The sequence below is a fragment of the Grus americana genome, chromosome 26 (genome assembly GCF_028858705.1).
Source record: "Grus americana isolate bGruAme1 chromosome 26, bGruAme1.mat, whole genome shotgun sequence".
NCBI lineage: Eukaryota > Metazoa > Chordata > Aves > Gruiformes > Gruidae > Grus > Grus americana.
This window is the reverse complement of record NC_072877.1, coordinates 394,381-411,537: the sequence shown is the minus strand read 5'-3', so window position 1 is coordinate 411,537 and position 17,157 is coordinate 394,381. Positions and strand designations below refer to the sequence as shown.

General features: G+C 38.8%; 1 protein-coding gene across 3 annotated transcripts in view; it reads left to right on the top strand.

Annotated features, from left to right (window-relative positions):
• EBF2 (EBF transcription factor 2) overlaps window positions 1-17,157 on the top strand; it is a 144,245-nt gene that overhangs the window by 89,573 nt on the left and 37,515 nt on the right. For all 3 annotated transcript variants that reach the window (XM_054804673.1, XM_054804674.1, XM_054804672.1), the window contains exon 7: window positions 15,428-15,509. In XM_054804673.1, the coding sequence (XP_054660648.1) occupies window positions 15,428-15,509 (82 nt within the window). The remainder of the gene's footprint in view (window positions 1-15,427; window positions 15,510-17,157) is intronic.

Genomic DNA, 17,157 nt, shown 5'->3' with positions numbered 1-17,157 from the left:
CTTAGGACAGCTGAAGAGTCAAGCTGCAAATTCACAGTGCTTTGAGTAGAGCCCAGGTACCCTCAGACTGAAAATTGCACTGTCAGTCTCGAAATCTTAAATCAAAACAACCCTGCTTATGACAAAGTTACGCAGCAACTCCAGTATTTCATTTGGGAGCTGGAGAAACCATCCTCGCTGTTAAATGAGCTTAGTGAACATGTCTACAAAGTGGAGAAATGGAAATAATGCCTTTTTAATTTTTTGTTTGTTTGTTTTTGTATGCAACTAAATGAAACCATATGAAGAAATATAAGCTTTTATAATGGAAAAGCTCACAATATACTTTTCATTACAAGTTCTGTGCAATTTACATTAAACCTTGCTCAGCAGTCTCTTTAAGTGTCATGGATGGTCTTGCATTGATGTGTAAAGTTTTTCAACAAGCTACATGCCTTCATTCCTATAACCTGTCCTGACATTGTAGGGACTGACTCCTTAGTCTAATGTCTCGTCATACAAGTTCTTTCTAACGACAATGCTACTCCCATTAGCCTCCCTTGATGTCTATTTACCATAGCAGCTTTTCAATTATTTAAAATGCAAACATCTGGATTAAATAAATGAAGAAAACATTCAGCAAATGTTGCATGTACTCTGAAACTTTTCTCCAGAAATTATGACTGCAGTAGAACTTGAGAAGGAAAAAATTCAAAATTCACTGCACACATCAGCCTCTCCATGCACCAGGGACACAGGCAGGAAGTCCTAAAGTTGGGAACTGCCAAGAGAGCACATTATGATGATGCATCTGGAACGATACCTTGTTATTTAAAGCATCAAAACATGAATATTTTCCAATCAATAAGCCAACTGTCGGCTTAAAATCTATGCTCTGCATGGAAGTGTGTATGTCTGCAGTTGGAGTATATAAAACATGTAATATGTGTGCATAAAAACATGTTGTACATCTCCAAGAGATAAAGTGAGTTGGATTTTCTCCCTGAGAAGTCTTTCGCAGTCAGTTAAGTATGGGGTTTGTATCCAGCTTTAACACTGCTAAACTCTTGAAAGAGCCTCAAATCAGGCTTTTGCAATACCTGCTTAAGCATTGAGTTAAATCTGTCCCTATGATCTCCACAAATCAGGGAAGAATAATAGAATTTGAAGTGAATGAAGAACTCAGACCATAGTTGCTGCATTTGGAAACATCTGGAGCCCTCACACAAGCTCATTAGTCTAGTCATAAAGCAGAGCATTGCAGAAGTCTTACCTTAATGAGATTAAAAACAAGCACAAACAACCCAGTGCCTGAATGACCGCTCTGGTCAGGAGTAGGAAGCTGTTGGTTACACCGGCCATTTATTAATCATTGGCTTGAGTCATGTGATCAGAAGCTGGCTGGGGCGAAAGAAAGCTTGGTCAATCAAGACATGGTCCCAGACGGTCCCCATTCTGCAGCCTCCTGCAGAAAAAAGCCAGGTCTGTGTCTGCCATGTAAAGAGGCCCAGTAATCAGATGTTTGCTTTTTGCCTTTGGTACATCTCGCAGGCCTCCTTTGCTTTCAGTAGATGGAAGGTCAGGAGCTGAAGTTACAAAGTGTTAACTTAGGATCTCTTACGGAAGCCCCAGGAATGTGTTTTGCTCTAGCCAGAGGGTAAGGCTCTGTAGCTGAACACAAAGCTCTACAACTTTATGAATATACACATAGATATGCTGTAGTGATCAAGGGGGAAATCAAAACTATGACCTTCACCACAAAAGCATGGGCACCAATTGCTGTGCTAAAGGAGTAGCTCACTTACTAGATAGGTGTCTTGAAGGAGGCCACTGCTAAAACCAGATCTGAACATGTGCACCCATTCAAGTGAATGGCAAATTTTGCATTGTGTAAAATGATGTGGGAATAGGTATTACATATACACACTAAAATAAAACCAATCTCATGCTTCAGGGTGTAAATTGATCACTAGAAAGGTCAGGAAGCAATTTTCCTCTCCTGTTAACATCACTGCACAGTCAACTTGGGGTGTGTGTGTGTGCGCACATGTGAGAGAGAGAGGGATGAAATGAAGAGAAGCAATTTCTCCTGTAGCATAAAGTATTTGTCAGAGGAAAAATGACTTGCTGCAGCCATGAGTTTATAGCAAACTGATTGCCCAAGTGTCTGAATTTTACCTTGTCTTGATTTCTGGGTGCCCAATCTAAGACACTTTAAAGGAGCATGGTTCTCATGGTATATTTTATGAAAATCCAGGCTGCTTTTGAACACTGAGACTTGACGCTGTATGCAGTTGCACCAAATGGCTCTTCTTGCATGAAACCTGTCCTCTGAGCTTGTGCGTGGGGTGCGGATCTACAGTCACAGTTTTGAATTGTGAGCCCAGAGAAATTGCATGCCAGTGTCTGGACCTGTTGGATTGCAGAGATATGCAGGTTAGTACAGTGGGTTTAGTACAGTGTGACTTCGTGCAGTGTTTTTTCTGAAGGGCCTGATAGTGAAAACATATCTTACCTTGCTGTGTATCTAAATAATCATCATAACTTCTTAGGGTAGGACAGTTGCCCTGAAATAACTGAGGAGTCAAACCAGACAAAGTCAAGTCCCCTTGAGCGTCAACCCCGGCAGAGGTACTCAAGTGAAGGGCAGTAGATTTGCCCTTGTTTTGCCCACCACCCTCCCTCCTTTCCCTGCAGCCCCATATTAAGGTCCTGGGAAGGCATATCAACTGTGGGGAATATCTTCAAATTAAACTGCTGTCTCGTTCAAGGCTCACCCATTGCCAATTAACAGAGTTCACACTGGTATTCTCTCATCTGAGTTCCTGCCCCAAAATGCTGCTTCTTTTTTGGCCTGTGGCACATATGTGCTACATCAAAGGGTACTGAAAAGGTTAATTAAATTTTGGAGGCTAGTAAGCAGAGATGAATGAAATGTTTGCAGTGAAAGGTGGAATCACTTTAAATGTATGAATTTATTTACTGCACACTAGAAATTTTCATATTCCTCATAAATACAAGATGGTGCATATATGTCTAAAGTATTAACTCTTTTCCTTTAGGAAATCAGTTGATTTCTGAGGATATATGTTAAAACATGGAAAAAGGTGTGTTTCAGATGTTCGGAATTTTTCTCATTAAGACAAAATTATCTCTCTCTGCATAGGAATATGTGCGCACGCATGATCTTTTTTCAGGAGTTGAAAGAATAACAAAGTGCAAAAGCATATCAGCTGTGGCAAATTCCATGGTCATAGAATTGGGAAATGGTAGAAAGCCCTGGATATCAGAAATCTTCTAAAAGATGTGGATGCTGAAATTTGGTTTTGGCCATATGCTGTGGCTGCAAAGTATCTTATTCTGACAAAACAAGAATAGCTTTAAAGAACTTCAGTGACTTGCTCGTGTACCCGGCACCGTGGCTCTGGAGATACAGATTCTATTTCTGCCTCAGCCATGTGACCTGTATATCTTTGGGCCAATTCACCCATGGTTTAAAATGAGGTGCAGGCAGAAATGAGGAGGGAAAAAATACAGACCCAATCCTGTATTTTATTTTATTTTTTTAAAATTTATTGTATCTTTTCTGTGTGCTGAGCTGGGGTATAGAAAGATAAGAAATGGAGATGTATGAGACAGAAAGATGTTTTCTGTTTGTATTACTCATTTCGTTCCTCTTTAGGTTCCCTTGTCATCTGGTGATATGTTCAGTGGCTATTAGGAAAGCAATGTATATTGGCGCTGTCTGTAAATATATAACACAGAATTGTTAGAGAAGCTATTCTGTGTTTGGAGTCCTTTAGTCCCGTGGTGATCTGCCACAATGAAGAGGTCTTGTGGTATTGCTATGCTTTGTGAGTGGTTGGGATTCCAAGTGTGCAATTCTTCTATATTTTTAATTTCAAGGTGGTGTTTCTTCTCCTAAAGAGAGGTCTTTGTTCAACACGTGCCATTCACAAGCAGCTATCTTTTCTGAGGAACTCTACAATGAGATAAAGCACAGCAGGATAATTTCCTGTCTTCCTTGGGCAAAAAAGTTGTTGGTTTAGCCTTTTTTTTTTTTTTTTTTTTAAAGTGATTTCCCATTGACTGGCCAGTAGGAAATACTAGAAAGTGCCTTGGTTGGCACACAGTACCAAGAAGTTGTCCTGTGTAAGCCAGGTCCCTTTTACGTTTTCTGTTTATGCGTAGATATGCAGAACTCAAGTCAGTTTAAACAATATATTTATCTGAAGAAGGGCACTTGTCCAAATTAATAAAAAAACAACAGACACTTCAGGCAGAAGTGTCTGATAAGTATTTTATGTACATCATTTGTAGTAGACAAGCCACACTTGAAAGCTTTAAGTGGTTCAGCGATCTCCTAGTACAGGAATTCATTTTTTTCTTCTTGCTTCCTTTGTTTGGGTTGAATCATGAGGTCTTGTTTCAGATTTTGCTAACTCACAATTGAAGCAAGCACCCGGTGATGTTGGTGAGTGCTGCATTTGAGAAAGATTGAAGTGAAGACTAAACAAGGATTTTAGCAATAGAGCTGAGATATACCTCAAAAAGTATATAAATAAATACAGTAATTAGCAAATAGATTACAGACAATGTGCGTATAAGTTTATAAATATAATACACTCATTCTTTGCATTCTTGTTTGCAAAATATCCTGTGATATTTCAGGATTCTCTTTCCCTCTTTCTCTGCACAATGAAATTCCTGGATGAGATCTTAGGACTTGGCTGTTTGATGCACAAAGGTTGCTTTGTGCATCAGTAGTAGACTCCCTGTTCTATGGCCTGTAACACTGCACAGTTTAAAAAACCATATTGGCATGCATATTTCTCTGAATCCAAGTTCTTCAACATTAAAGCAAGACCCTTCATTTTAATCATTAGAGAATGAATCCAATGCTAATAGCACTTAATTGTTTCACTAGAATGATCTCCGTTGGTTTTGGCAGCCGAAATGAAAACAATTCCAAATACTATCAAAGGAGCTTATCCACACACAGCATGTACAGGGAGAGTGTTTTGATATACAACGGTGTGTTAATATCATAACATCTCCTAATACTACATACGGTTCTGTAATCCTTTTCTGTCTCAGTCTATGATCTTGGAAGGTCCGACGGGTAAAAGCAAAAGGAATAAAATAGACACAGAAAATCTTGGTCCTCGCCCCTGAAAATAATGTGCCAACGGTCTCTTTGCTTCAACGATATACCCATATTAATCTTGACTTTCTTGAAGCTTGCCCGCTAGTTTAAATTTGTATGCGACATCAAACATACCTTTTCACATATGTTCTTTCCAGATTTTTTTTAACAGTTACTTAGCAGTTTATAGAAGGAAGTGAATGATCTCATCAAGCTGCTTAGAAATTAAAAAAAAATCTGTGCTTATTAATTATGCAGGATTAGTCTAATTATAATTCAGCAAATTAATTAGCGACAGAAGGTGTTCTGAAACATTGGAGTACATTTGCATGTTAAATGGAGAGGCTAGTCTGTAATATATGTAAATTTATGCATGGCTTCATAGTTTAATTTAAAAATTTGCAGCTGCATATGGTATGGGAGCAGGTGAAAAGTCAGTTTTAGTTTAATGATGCTAACAAACATTGGATGCTGTCCTGTCTTAGGGAAGGAATGCACTGAATGCACCCCTATCTGCCAATCTATAAATCTGTCATAGGAATATAATGTTACACCACTGTTCAGATTCAAGGTCATCTGTGACTAGACCCAGAAGTACAATAGGTGCAAAACTACCAGCTGAATAGACCTCAGAAGAGGGAGGAGGCAAAATGCGTACGGACCTAAGTTGCTGGGATGTAAATTTGTCTCTTTAGCAAATGAATGCACATTTATTCTATACAAAACCAGTTTAGCGACGGGCAATACGCTTGCCTTCATAAGTGAGAGCTTTCAGCTGAGTGATATCCACTGTGGCAGGTGTAAAATAGGTGCCTAACCTTGGTTCCATCTCTAACATTCGCATCAGTGCAACTTTCTGATCTCTTGGAGTCACCAGAAAGTTATTGCCAAGTTCTGCATTAACTGAAGGGTAGAGAGTTTTTATGTGTCGGCCTCTGCCATCTGGCAGAAATAGTAAAAACCAGCAGACCCAGCAGCAGCAAAAAGGCCATTGGTGTAATTGGTGCTCACTGTTCAGCCTAGCATGGCTCAATAGACAGATATTTTTTGAGAGTGATGGGGTAAGAGAAGAGCCAAAAGATAAAGAAATCCTAGGCTTCTCTGGGCGTGGAAGAAAAACGCGTGGGGATCAGATTCTGTGCTCATTTAACACCTCTGTAAGCCTTTTCTGGGATCCATAGGGTTTGCAAAGCAGAACTTGAGTTGAATTTGCACCTGCGTAGAGCTAGAAGGACAAAGCGATACCAAAGAATGAATAGATGTAACCAGAGCATCATCAGGCCTATGTTTGTGTGATACGGTCCACCACCAAACCGTGTGTGTACTGCTGAGACTGACATAAGTGTAATGAAGATGAATTTGGCCATGTTTTCAAAATCCTGTTGGGTGTTATGTTCTGAGGTAATGAGCTTTATGAAATTTTTGTCACTATTAAAAAGAACCAGTAAAATCACAAACATGGACTTGCAGGAATGGTATGTGGTTCTTGGCTGGAAGAGCAACTTGATCTGTGCTATGGGGTAAGTCACTTAATTTCTAGGTGCCTTGACTTCCCTATCAGTGAAATGTGTATAAAGGCCTTTCTTTCCTCCCGTCCTTTGTGTATCTTTTCTCCAATAACAATTTCACAAAGTGACTGTGCAGTGCTTAGCACAGTTGGAGGCCATAGATACTGTAATAAACCAGGGAATATTATCTGAACGTCCCTTTCAACAGCCCGTCAGCCCAATCCTCTACTCTATTACTCCCTGCCTATTGACTTTTGATTATGCTATGGCATTTGGTCCTGTGCCAAATGGCATGAATAATATGGATCTTGCAGTATAAATAAGCTTATAGCCATTGTCTTGTAAGTTACTGGAAAGTTTTGGTGTGGGAGGAAGGACAAAAACCCAAAGGAAAAGGGAATCTGCTCAGATTGCAGAGAGTCCTCCAAAGACTTTTTGGTGAACAATTGCAATTACAAACACGCTGTTAGTGTTGTATTTCATTTTCAATTCGAACCCATAGAGTTCAATTATTACTTTCATTAGTGGTGTCAGGTTTTCATCAGAGTGCACAAACAAGGAGGTTTTCCTTGGAGATTTTTTTCCTAGCAAACGTGGCCATGCCAAGTAACGACATTCAGCACCGAGAAATGACTGTCTGTATAACTGGCAGTGCGCTCTCCTCTGATCCTTGTTTCTTGAAAATGGGATCACTTTGCAAGACAGAATAAGCATTTACCAAATGAGTGTGAATTGCAGTTGTGGATGCGTATGCCTGCTGCTGCTGCTCAGAAAGGGTTGAACAGACTCTTTCTGAGCAGCAGCAGCAGGCACACGCATCCACAACTGCAATTCACAATTCTGTTCAAATCTACGTTAGAGATGAAAATTGTGCAGAAGGTGGAATATGTACAGAATATAAATATCAAGTTTACTGACATGTTTTGGGTTTGGATGACATATTGCAAGCTTACATTCAGTTACTACTAGTTTGGAAACTAAGGTATTAAAAAAGCCACTAAGGCAGAGAGAAAGATGTTCTAGGCTGCAGAGAGAATGATATATGAGGAGGAATTGTTCTGTGGTTAAGGCACGAGACGGGGAGTCGGACATGAATTCAAGTCTGAGCATTGCTGTGGACTCAGGGGGCAGTGTTATATCTTGATCCATTTGGAATACAGAATACCAGTACTTTCTCCCTGTATCTTTTTTTAATACATTGCGTAGAGTGTTACCTACCCAAGTGTGATTAGGACCTCTTGGCATGGCAAACAAATCATAATTAGAAGCAGTTTTAAGATAGGTATTGCCATCCTGTAATTTTAAGGTTGACTTTTAAGATAGTCTGTTGGCCTACCTTAGCTGAATCACTAACCTTTTTTTTGTTGCATTTTCGCATCCATCTCCAATGTTAGCTTTTCTGAGCTCAGTGTTGCAAAGGGCTATACAAATCAGACACTAACTTTTAATAGTCTTCTGCCTTCTCATGGTGTTTCCAGGTGGCGTTTCAGGTCTGGTACTAGGCACAGAAAAAGAGGCCCTAAATAATGTTCCCACACCAAAACTCAAACTTTAAACTTAAAATCTAAATTGGAGTGATTGACTAAGTGTGGGAGAAGGAAAGCAGGATATTAAACAGTAGATGTTGGTAAATGATGTTGGACCGTTAGCCTTGGAAAACTGAATTGTTTTGATACTTAAAATTATCTGATGTTTCCAATTCATTTGAGGAATACAGTGCCTTGTGGCACTTTAAAGTCCTTTTTGAGCTTTTATCCTTTTTTTAAGTAAAAGCACTAATTCCACCTGTTCTCTATTACACTTATCTGATCTGCATGTCTTCATATGCTTTGCATTGTGAGCATCTTGGAATGAGCATGCTCTCATTGGTTGATTAAATATTAATTTAATAATAAAGATGGACCTAAACAGAAAATTTCTGATCTAGACTTTCCTCAGTGCAAAGGATCTTTGTGTCCTGTAGATTTTGGTCCAAACCACCTTGATTTAATAATACAAGTATAAATACCAAAAAAGCACGTCACATCTTGAAGCCAGCTTCACTTTTGCCACTACAATTCTGCTAACATCAGTGCAGTTACTCCTGAACCATACTCTTTAGACCTCTGCAGAAGCAGACTTTACCTTGGCAAGCATCTAGTTCAAAGCTGGAAAAGAAATGTAGAGCACAGGGAAAAGTTCCTGTAGAAAGGGGTCGGGATCAGTGCCTAGAAGCTGAGAGACAATCAGAGAGGTGAGATGAGGAGAAAGATGTCATGGCAATGTAAGGGGCTGTATGTGGCAGAAAGTATAGATGGAAGTGTAAAAATGAGAATCAGAAATTTATGAGGAAGGGACCTCAAAGGATCACTTCCTCCATCTCCCTTAGGTTTGCACACACCTATCTCATCTCTCCCACAAGGCTGAGGAATTCTCTTGCATAGTCTGGTTGTCCTCTGCACACAGAAGTGTGGAGCTGGAGATCTGGTTAGATCAGTGGTCCCATAACTGAAGGAATAATTTTGAATTAAGGCACAAGGGTAGAGAAGCATTTCTTGTTCTTCCCATCAGGAAAAGAGGACGTTGTTGGGGGCAGGAGTAGCAGGCATAATGTTCATGTGTGGTTTTTGGTACAACTGGAGTCTTTCTGTTAAAAAACAAGTGACAAATGAACAGCCAACTCCTCCTAGCCTAGGCTTGGGACCCCGTATCATCTCACTTCTGCTCCCTTCTCTCACAGTAAGTCTCTGATAAACTCAGAAAAGTCTTCTGACCTACATATGTTGCCTTTCACATTTGTTAAACTGGGTTCACACTTTATGCACAGGAGTTTTGTGAAGATTAGTTAGCTGCTGTTTGTGGAGTATCATATAACTACTCTGGATTATTGTAATAACTTCACTCATTTCTCACACAGTATAAGGTGTATGTTCATTTAGAATGCCTTTGTGCAATGCCTGATCCCACATTGACCATAACTGCAGGAAAAGAGTAGGAAATTTTCTCATCAGCTCCCTAATAATACACACTGGCATAATAGAACGAAATTACTCCAGAGATAAATATTCAGATTATAAAGAAGCCTTCCACTGTGATATTCATTAAAATCAAGCTGATGATATCAAATAAATGCAATTAATTGATTTTAAATACTGACCTTCAAATGTATGTGCAAAATCTGACCTAGTCCCTTTGAAAGGAAGAAATTTCAAGCAATACCTTTAACTTTGTTGTGTTGTGACATCAGGTAGGGTTACTTGTCACACTTATTTCAGAGTTTGCAATGCCAAGACACACATGGGTGAGTCGAGAGGAGGATGGGATACCCTGATCTCAGAATTTCCTAGCTTTGATGAAGTTGGAATCAGGCCCTCACTGTAATGATAGTTTTGCAGTTCATACTACATTTAATCTTAATATTGTTTAACTGGAGCAAAGATATTCATAACAACAGCTTCTAGTTTTTTCTTTGTTCACTTTGTGACTTTTTGGGAGTACTTTAAGCAGAATGCCACTATATCTTTATATTCTCATTAGATGGCAGCATCATAAGATTTGCTGATAAACGTAATCATACTATAGATGGTAGGCATGTTCTCATGCCAAAAAATGACTGAGGCCATGAATCCAAATTCTACAGTAACCCAAACGAGACAGGATTATCTCAGTATTTGCTGTGCAAGGGATATTTTTGAAGTGTATCCAGAGGATACTCACAAGATAAAACCAATGCTATATCTCTTGATTCTGTACCTGTATTTTAAGAAAGCACGAAAGGTGGATAGGAAGGTTAGTTAAGATGTAGAACCAGGAGTCATGAGATGTGAGTCCTAGTCCCAGCTCTGCGGCAGACCTGTGATGTGATGGGGAGCAATCCCCTCCCAGTTTCCAGGCCCTGGCATCTTTGCCTGTAAAATGGTGAGTTACACCACCTGCTGCAGAGGGGTTTTGTGAGACAGAATTAATTGAAGTTTAAGTCCCATAGAATGGTGCTATAAAAGTGCAAAGCGTATTATCTGTTTCTGTGGTTCCATGTGGTGAGACTAATCAGTCCCAGGTCTTGTGGCAGGGTTTTAAAATAAGCATTAATGGATTTTATTTTTTTTTTTAAACTACACCTTCTGTTGCGTGTGGGACTGCTCTTTAGGGCTTCTGTCTAGTCCTGTTGAAGTCACAAGAAAGATTTTTTTTCTCACTCCAACAGGATTTGATGAAGGTTCTTTTCAGTCATCCAAGATGGAGGATAAACATTCTCAAAGGTGTTGAACGCGTTTTCTAGTTCTAGCCGGGTTTTTAAGTTGCCACAGGTATGTGCAGAACCTGGTCGTACAGGTATATGTAGACAAGGTGAGAGTGGAAGTTTGCAATCGCTTTGGAAAGAGCTTGAGAGATGCAAGACCTTACTTACTTTTCCCTTACCCTTTCTCACTGTTCATTGGCAGTCCTCTGCAGGGGAATTGGTTCTGCCGCCTCTCAAATGCATCATGGATTGTACAAGCGCTCCCGGTCTGCTTTCCCCCACAGTCAGATAGGATTGCTTATAGTATTGCTGAAAAATAGTTGAGATAACTCAGCAGTCTTTGTACTGAAGTAAAAAAGGGGCACTTAAATGATTCATCAACCGAACTCCTCAGCATGATGGTAACTCCCAGTAGGAGGAGCAGTAATGTTTAAAATAGGTCCTTCTAATCCTAAAAGAGGGACATATATTTAAGGTGGCGTTTTGGAGACCTCTGCAGGTGTATTGGTCTGTAGATAGAAATGTCAACTATACAAGAGAGACAATAGGGAAAAAAGGATAAGTCTCTAGTTATATCTTAATTAATTTTATATTTATGCATTAAGTTAATCAGGTTTTCTATAGCAATGCCAGAAATTTTAGTGGTAGTCATTCAAAAGTATTTAGGTTTTCCCCCAGCGCCCTTAGATGTTGATCTGTGAGATGACTGGGCAATGCTCTCTCTGCTTGGCTGGAATCAGTTATCTGTTAAACTCATAGCGAATGCAGTCCTTAGGAAGGAACAAAGGCCAGCTAAGAAACATGAAAATGAGCTAATTTTATAAAATTCTAGTTTTAATTTTTTGATGTATGTATAGGTTAAGGCCAAAAACTGGCTAAAGGTTCTCATTTAAAAAAATTAACAAAGCCTTTCTGTAATTCTCCTGTTACCCCTAAATCAGCTTCATTTAGTGCTAAATCTTCCCTCCTCTTTGCTCCCCCCAAGTCATTTTTATTCTAATGCTGCAATAAATATTAATGCCTTTCCCAGATGCAACCACTTAAAATATATATGTATATATAACGACCTACCAAATACTTCGTGCAGATGCCCACTTGCAGCTAAAATTTGACTGGAGAAACTCTGAAAGGAAAAAAAAAAAGAGATGTGGTTCAACTAGAGGAAAGATGAAAATTCTCACATGTGCATCTAAATAAAGCTAAATTAAATCTGGCGTGATGGGAGGGAAAACTGTCTTAGTGCAGCATATCTGGTGAGCTCCAAAGAAACTACCAGTGTCTTAGCAGAGGCAATAGATATGAATACTGCCCCAATGCTGAAGTACTAAAACCCAAGGCCAGCACTTTCAAAAGTGAGATGAAGAATTACTGATGCCCAATTTGTGATATCTTAAAGGTGCACAATTTTCAGCAGCTCAGGTGCTCAGCAATTGCCAAAAGTCAGGCACCTTCAAGTTGTCTCAAGTGGGACTGCCAAAATTGCTGTTGGTTAAATATCCTAGCTAAATACCCTAAAGCTCAGTGCGTTTGCATGCTGAATCTGTTTATTGCAAAGCAGTTGATGAGCGACGAGAATGCTCTCCATCTTGTAGGAGGCAGACAGCTTGGAGAGGAGGAGAGTTTTGTTTTCTGTATATTTTTAATGGATGATACACCCGTTGGTATGAATCAGCACAGATCTAATGGAAATGCAAGTTAATTTTCACATACACTGCTGATTTACGTTTGCTGGGGATCTGAACCCTAATTTTCTGGAAACATTTAACAGAAAATACAAATTTAGTTCATTGCTATGCAGTATTGCAGAGTTCAGTCATGGATACCATTAGACATACATTTAGAATTTTTACTTTTTAGTATCTGCCTTTTAGGTGTGTGTGTGTAACATACAGTACCGTAGTATCTCAGCTCTTCCCAAAGTCCGTTCAGCTGACACAGCAAGTTCTCTTACACACACCTTTCTTTGCTCTGATTTTCTTCGTTCTTTAGTTTGTGTTGAGCATTTTTCTCATGTGGATGAATAGGGATGCAAGCATTTAAAAAATTAAAAAAAGGAAACTGAACATTTTCCTGATTGATTTGTTCCTTTATTTTTCTTTCAAAGTAACAACTTCTTGTGGATTTTTGTTTGTTATCCTCCAAAACAATCAGTTAGCCAGCAGCTCATTGATTTTCATGCAAAAGTTACTTGTCTTGGTTTCATTATATAGTTTGATTACGTTCTGCAGTTTCTCCTTCCATCAATAGATCTCAGTAACGTAAGCAGTTTATGTATCAGCAAATATTTTTTGATATCTGTGAGAAGAGGGCAGGATAAAAAGGAGTGTTTGTGAGTAACATTTCTGGCTCAAATTCTCCTGTGAATCTTTGAGTGTGCCAGCACGCAGAGCATTTTTCTTCTGAAAACATTCTTACAGATAAAATCTTGCTTACTGAATCATTCAAGTAGAAGAGGTCACAGGTTTTAGCACGAGGAGTCAATAAGACTTATTTGATAGAATATATTCTCTCAGTGCTGATCCTGAGGCATGAAGTTCTGCAGGATTTTTAGTGCGGAATCCAAGGAGGTGAGCAGGGCTGTGTTCCCAGAAGTTGCCCTCTGATAGCCGAGCACCAACCCATCTCTCCTGCTGAACCCGAATGCCAATGTGCAGAGCGACCGCAGCAGGACCCTGCATTTTCACCCTAATCTGTGCCACAGAAAGGACCAGCGAGCTCTTTAAGTCATAAATGAGAAGGAATGGTGGAAATAAAACTAACAGTCTGCAAAATGCACACACGGAGAAAATGAATATTTTAGATATTTTCCAATTGTGAGAGATTTAAGGAAAAAAGGAACATTTTAATTTAAAAAGCTCACTGGAAAGATGTATTTTGTGACAGTTATTTTAGATGATGTTATCTGGGTCTTTTTTTGTGGGTTCAATTGTCGTGAGGTTTTCGAAGGGTTTTGTTTGTTCAAGCAACACATAAATGGATCAGATCCTTCAATATTTCTTTGTATGTTTGGGGCAGATGGAAGAGAAATGCTGCGATGTAAGTGGTGCAAAGAAAGTAGCAATAACAAGGGAGAGTGGATTTCTGCTCTATTGTCTTGCGTTAAGACTATTTTGGTTGTTGTTGTTGGTAAACCCTAGGAAATATACATCTTTCTCCTTTAAAGTTCTAATTCAAGGCATGAATGTGTGAGTTCTGAAGGGACTTAGGGACTGCGGTAAAAAATCGTTGTCATAGTAACAGAAAGGGAAATAGGCCTGGCTCACCTGGGACTTTAACTTACTGCAAAAGCAGAATTTTTTTTTAAGGAAAGCACTCAGCAAGAGAAATAAATAAATAAATTGCTCTTTGTATTCTAAATCAATTCTTCAACTATTTATTTTTTCTTATTTACAAGTCTTTTTCCTTCTAAATCCATCTGAAAGTCTCTGATTATTTTTTTTAATTGTTGCAGTTAAACCCATTTATCTGACAAATGGAAATGAAAAGAATCACAGAAAATATTTTCACTTGCGATAGAAGATGCCAAAAAAATTTCTTGCCTGTTATGTCTGAATTTTGAAGGCATGCTTTTTTTTCTGTTTAATCCAACAACTGTGATTTTTCATGTAGTTTCTTTACCTCTGAAATGCACAGATTTAATCAGATTAATCAGATGATAAAGGGATGAATCCTCTCCTCCCTGGATTTGATACAAGATTTTGTGTAAAAGCTTATAGAAAAATGCCTGCCTAATATTTCTAAACTGTAAAATCTATATGCCCTGGTGCATAGTGTTGGGCAAGCCAATCAAGCATGCTGAAGATTCAACTTGTGTACATGACAAGCTAAACTCTACAGAATAATAACACCCAAAGATGGGCATATGTGACAGGGCAAAAATAATTGGCACGAGAACTTTGTACAATGTTAATAGGTTTATCTGCTTGGACAGCATGAGCTGTCATGTATTACTTCAGGTTGTGTTTTTGTTATCTTCTCTCAAAATCTGTGTAAGATTATAATCTGGACTGTTGGCAGTTCTGCTTCTCTGCTTTAGTTACTGAAATCTTAATAACCAAAAAACATGGTCATGATGAAATCTCATCAGCTTCTTCTGGGAGCTGTATTTGTTTCTATGTTTTTTAATACATTCTAGGTAGTTTCAAGGCTTATCTGCCTCAGAGTTGCCGTGTCGGTTTTTGTAGTTTTTACAATAACGTTATCCTTCTATATTGTTTCACGGAAAATCCCTTCAGACAGTGAAAGAAAGACCTTGTATGCAAGGGAGAGATAAAGAGACTAAAATCGTGTGATCAGACATGCAGTGAGGAAACGGGCATAAATCGGAGTAGATACGTTAACTTACACCAGCTAGCAGCCCAGCTCAGAGTGGTTGTACTTTACCCAATTGATTTTTAACTTCTGTTTGTTAGGGTTTGGTTTTGTTTGTTTTGTTTCTGTTTTCATAAGTTCTTACAGTCCTGGTCTACAGACACACCATCATGTAAATCACTACAATGTATACTTTAAAAAAGAATATAACAACATGTGTTTTGTTATGGTTAATAAGAGTGACACGGTTCTTTATCTTTCCAGATTCTTCTTAAAATTTTTTCTCAAGTGCAATCAGAATTGTTTGAAAACAGCAGGAAACCCAAGAGATATGAGACGGTTCCAGGTAAGTCTTATAAGGCTCAGCATTAACCTGCCTGCTTTTTTCCTTCTTTTGCTTTTCCCTCTCTCCTACATTGTTCATAATAAATATGATGACAGTATATCATAAGCCATATCAGATATTGTTAAAGTTTTTCTCCATTTGTTGTGTTTAAACCTTTTTTCCCCCTTTTTTCTTCTTTTTCCACTCTAAATCCCCAAGGGGAAGTGATGTACTGTACCAACCAGCAGTGGATATTTGATTTGACACCCTCGGGCAAAGCACTCGCACATACAGCTGCCCACAGCAGGGATCATGTTTGTGATACTTAGATGCCTCAGAATTTTTCAAAGTAGCTCTGTACGTGGTACACAAGCACTCTCCTCATTTCCCTCCACTCCGTATCTCTCTCGCCTTTTAACTCTCTCATGCCTTCCCTTTCAACTTCTTTAAAAAAAGGAGCCAAAATAGTGATGGTCACTTTAAGATCTCACGCAGCAAAGCAACAAGACCCATGGGACAATGACCCAGCTGCTTTGCAGTGAAATCTGCCACTGGTTTCATCATAGCTGTCGCTGATGTATTGTGAATACCAGCTAATAAAAACACAGAAGGAGGTGAAGTGTGTCAGTGGTGAAGAGAAAGGCAGCCTTAGTCTCCCTTCTTTCATACCCTTTTAAACAACCGTGTTTAATAAATAAGTATTTTACCTGTAACTTAGCCCTCACAAAAATGTAAAAGGAATGGTCAAGCCTTTTACGTCCTGGCTGCACTGTTATGTCTCTGTGTGGCGTGAAAGGTGGCACGGCAGAGAATGCTGTAAAAAAGTGGTGCTAGAACCAACTCTCATGCAATTGAGGGTGAGGCAGCAAGATTGCAAGTCAGATGGTTGGACTTCACCACTAATTCACTGGGTGACCTTTGATGAGCCATTTTCCCTTTCTTTTAGTATGTATTTCCACCTCTCCAAACGGGGTTGCTCACCTTGGTAAAACTTGGTGGTCTGGATTCAGAACAGCGTTTGAGAAAGTGCGTGCTTTGCCAGCCAGAGCCTTTGGAATCTAGTGATGAAAATCAGGACTATCCTCGTCAATGCTGTTACCGCTTGTTATGATTACTGTTGTACCTTCACATTGTCACATCCCTGATACAAATTGGATTTTAGCTAATTGAGGGATGTGTGATTTTTCTTGTAGACTCACAAGACTTGTAATGGGAAGGTGACATCCTTAGGTTTGGCAATTCATTTTTCATTACTTGTGCAATTGCATCAGCTTCCTCATTTATAAATGAAGTTAAAACTCCGAGTTTACGGAGCTGTTTAAAACTTTCCACCAAAACAGGATTTCACAGACAAGTGATTTTTTTTTTTTTTTTTTTTTTACTTTTACTAGCAATGAAAAATTCACAGGAGGTATATTTTTATTAAAAAAAATTAAATCAACTTTTAAGTGAAATACTGCAAAGTGAAAACTGCTGAAAGCTCAAAAAACTCTAAAGAAATGTAGAAAAAATATAAAAGCATTGTTAATTTTTTGTTTTGAGCAGAAATAAATTTAAAGCAAAATTCCTGACCAAGTTAATTTTTTTCACTAGTAGTTTAAAGAGACTGCAGTGACTTCTTCATTCTGTGTTTTTAGAGATGATAAGATGTGAGAAAAAAAGAGATGCT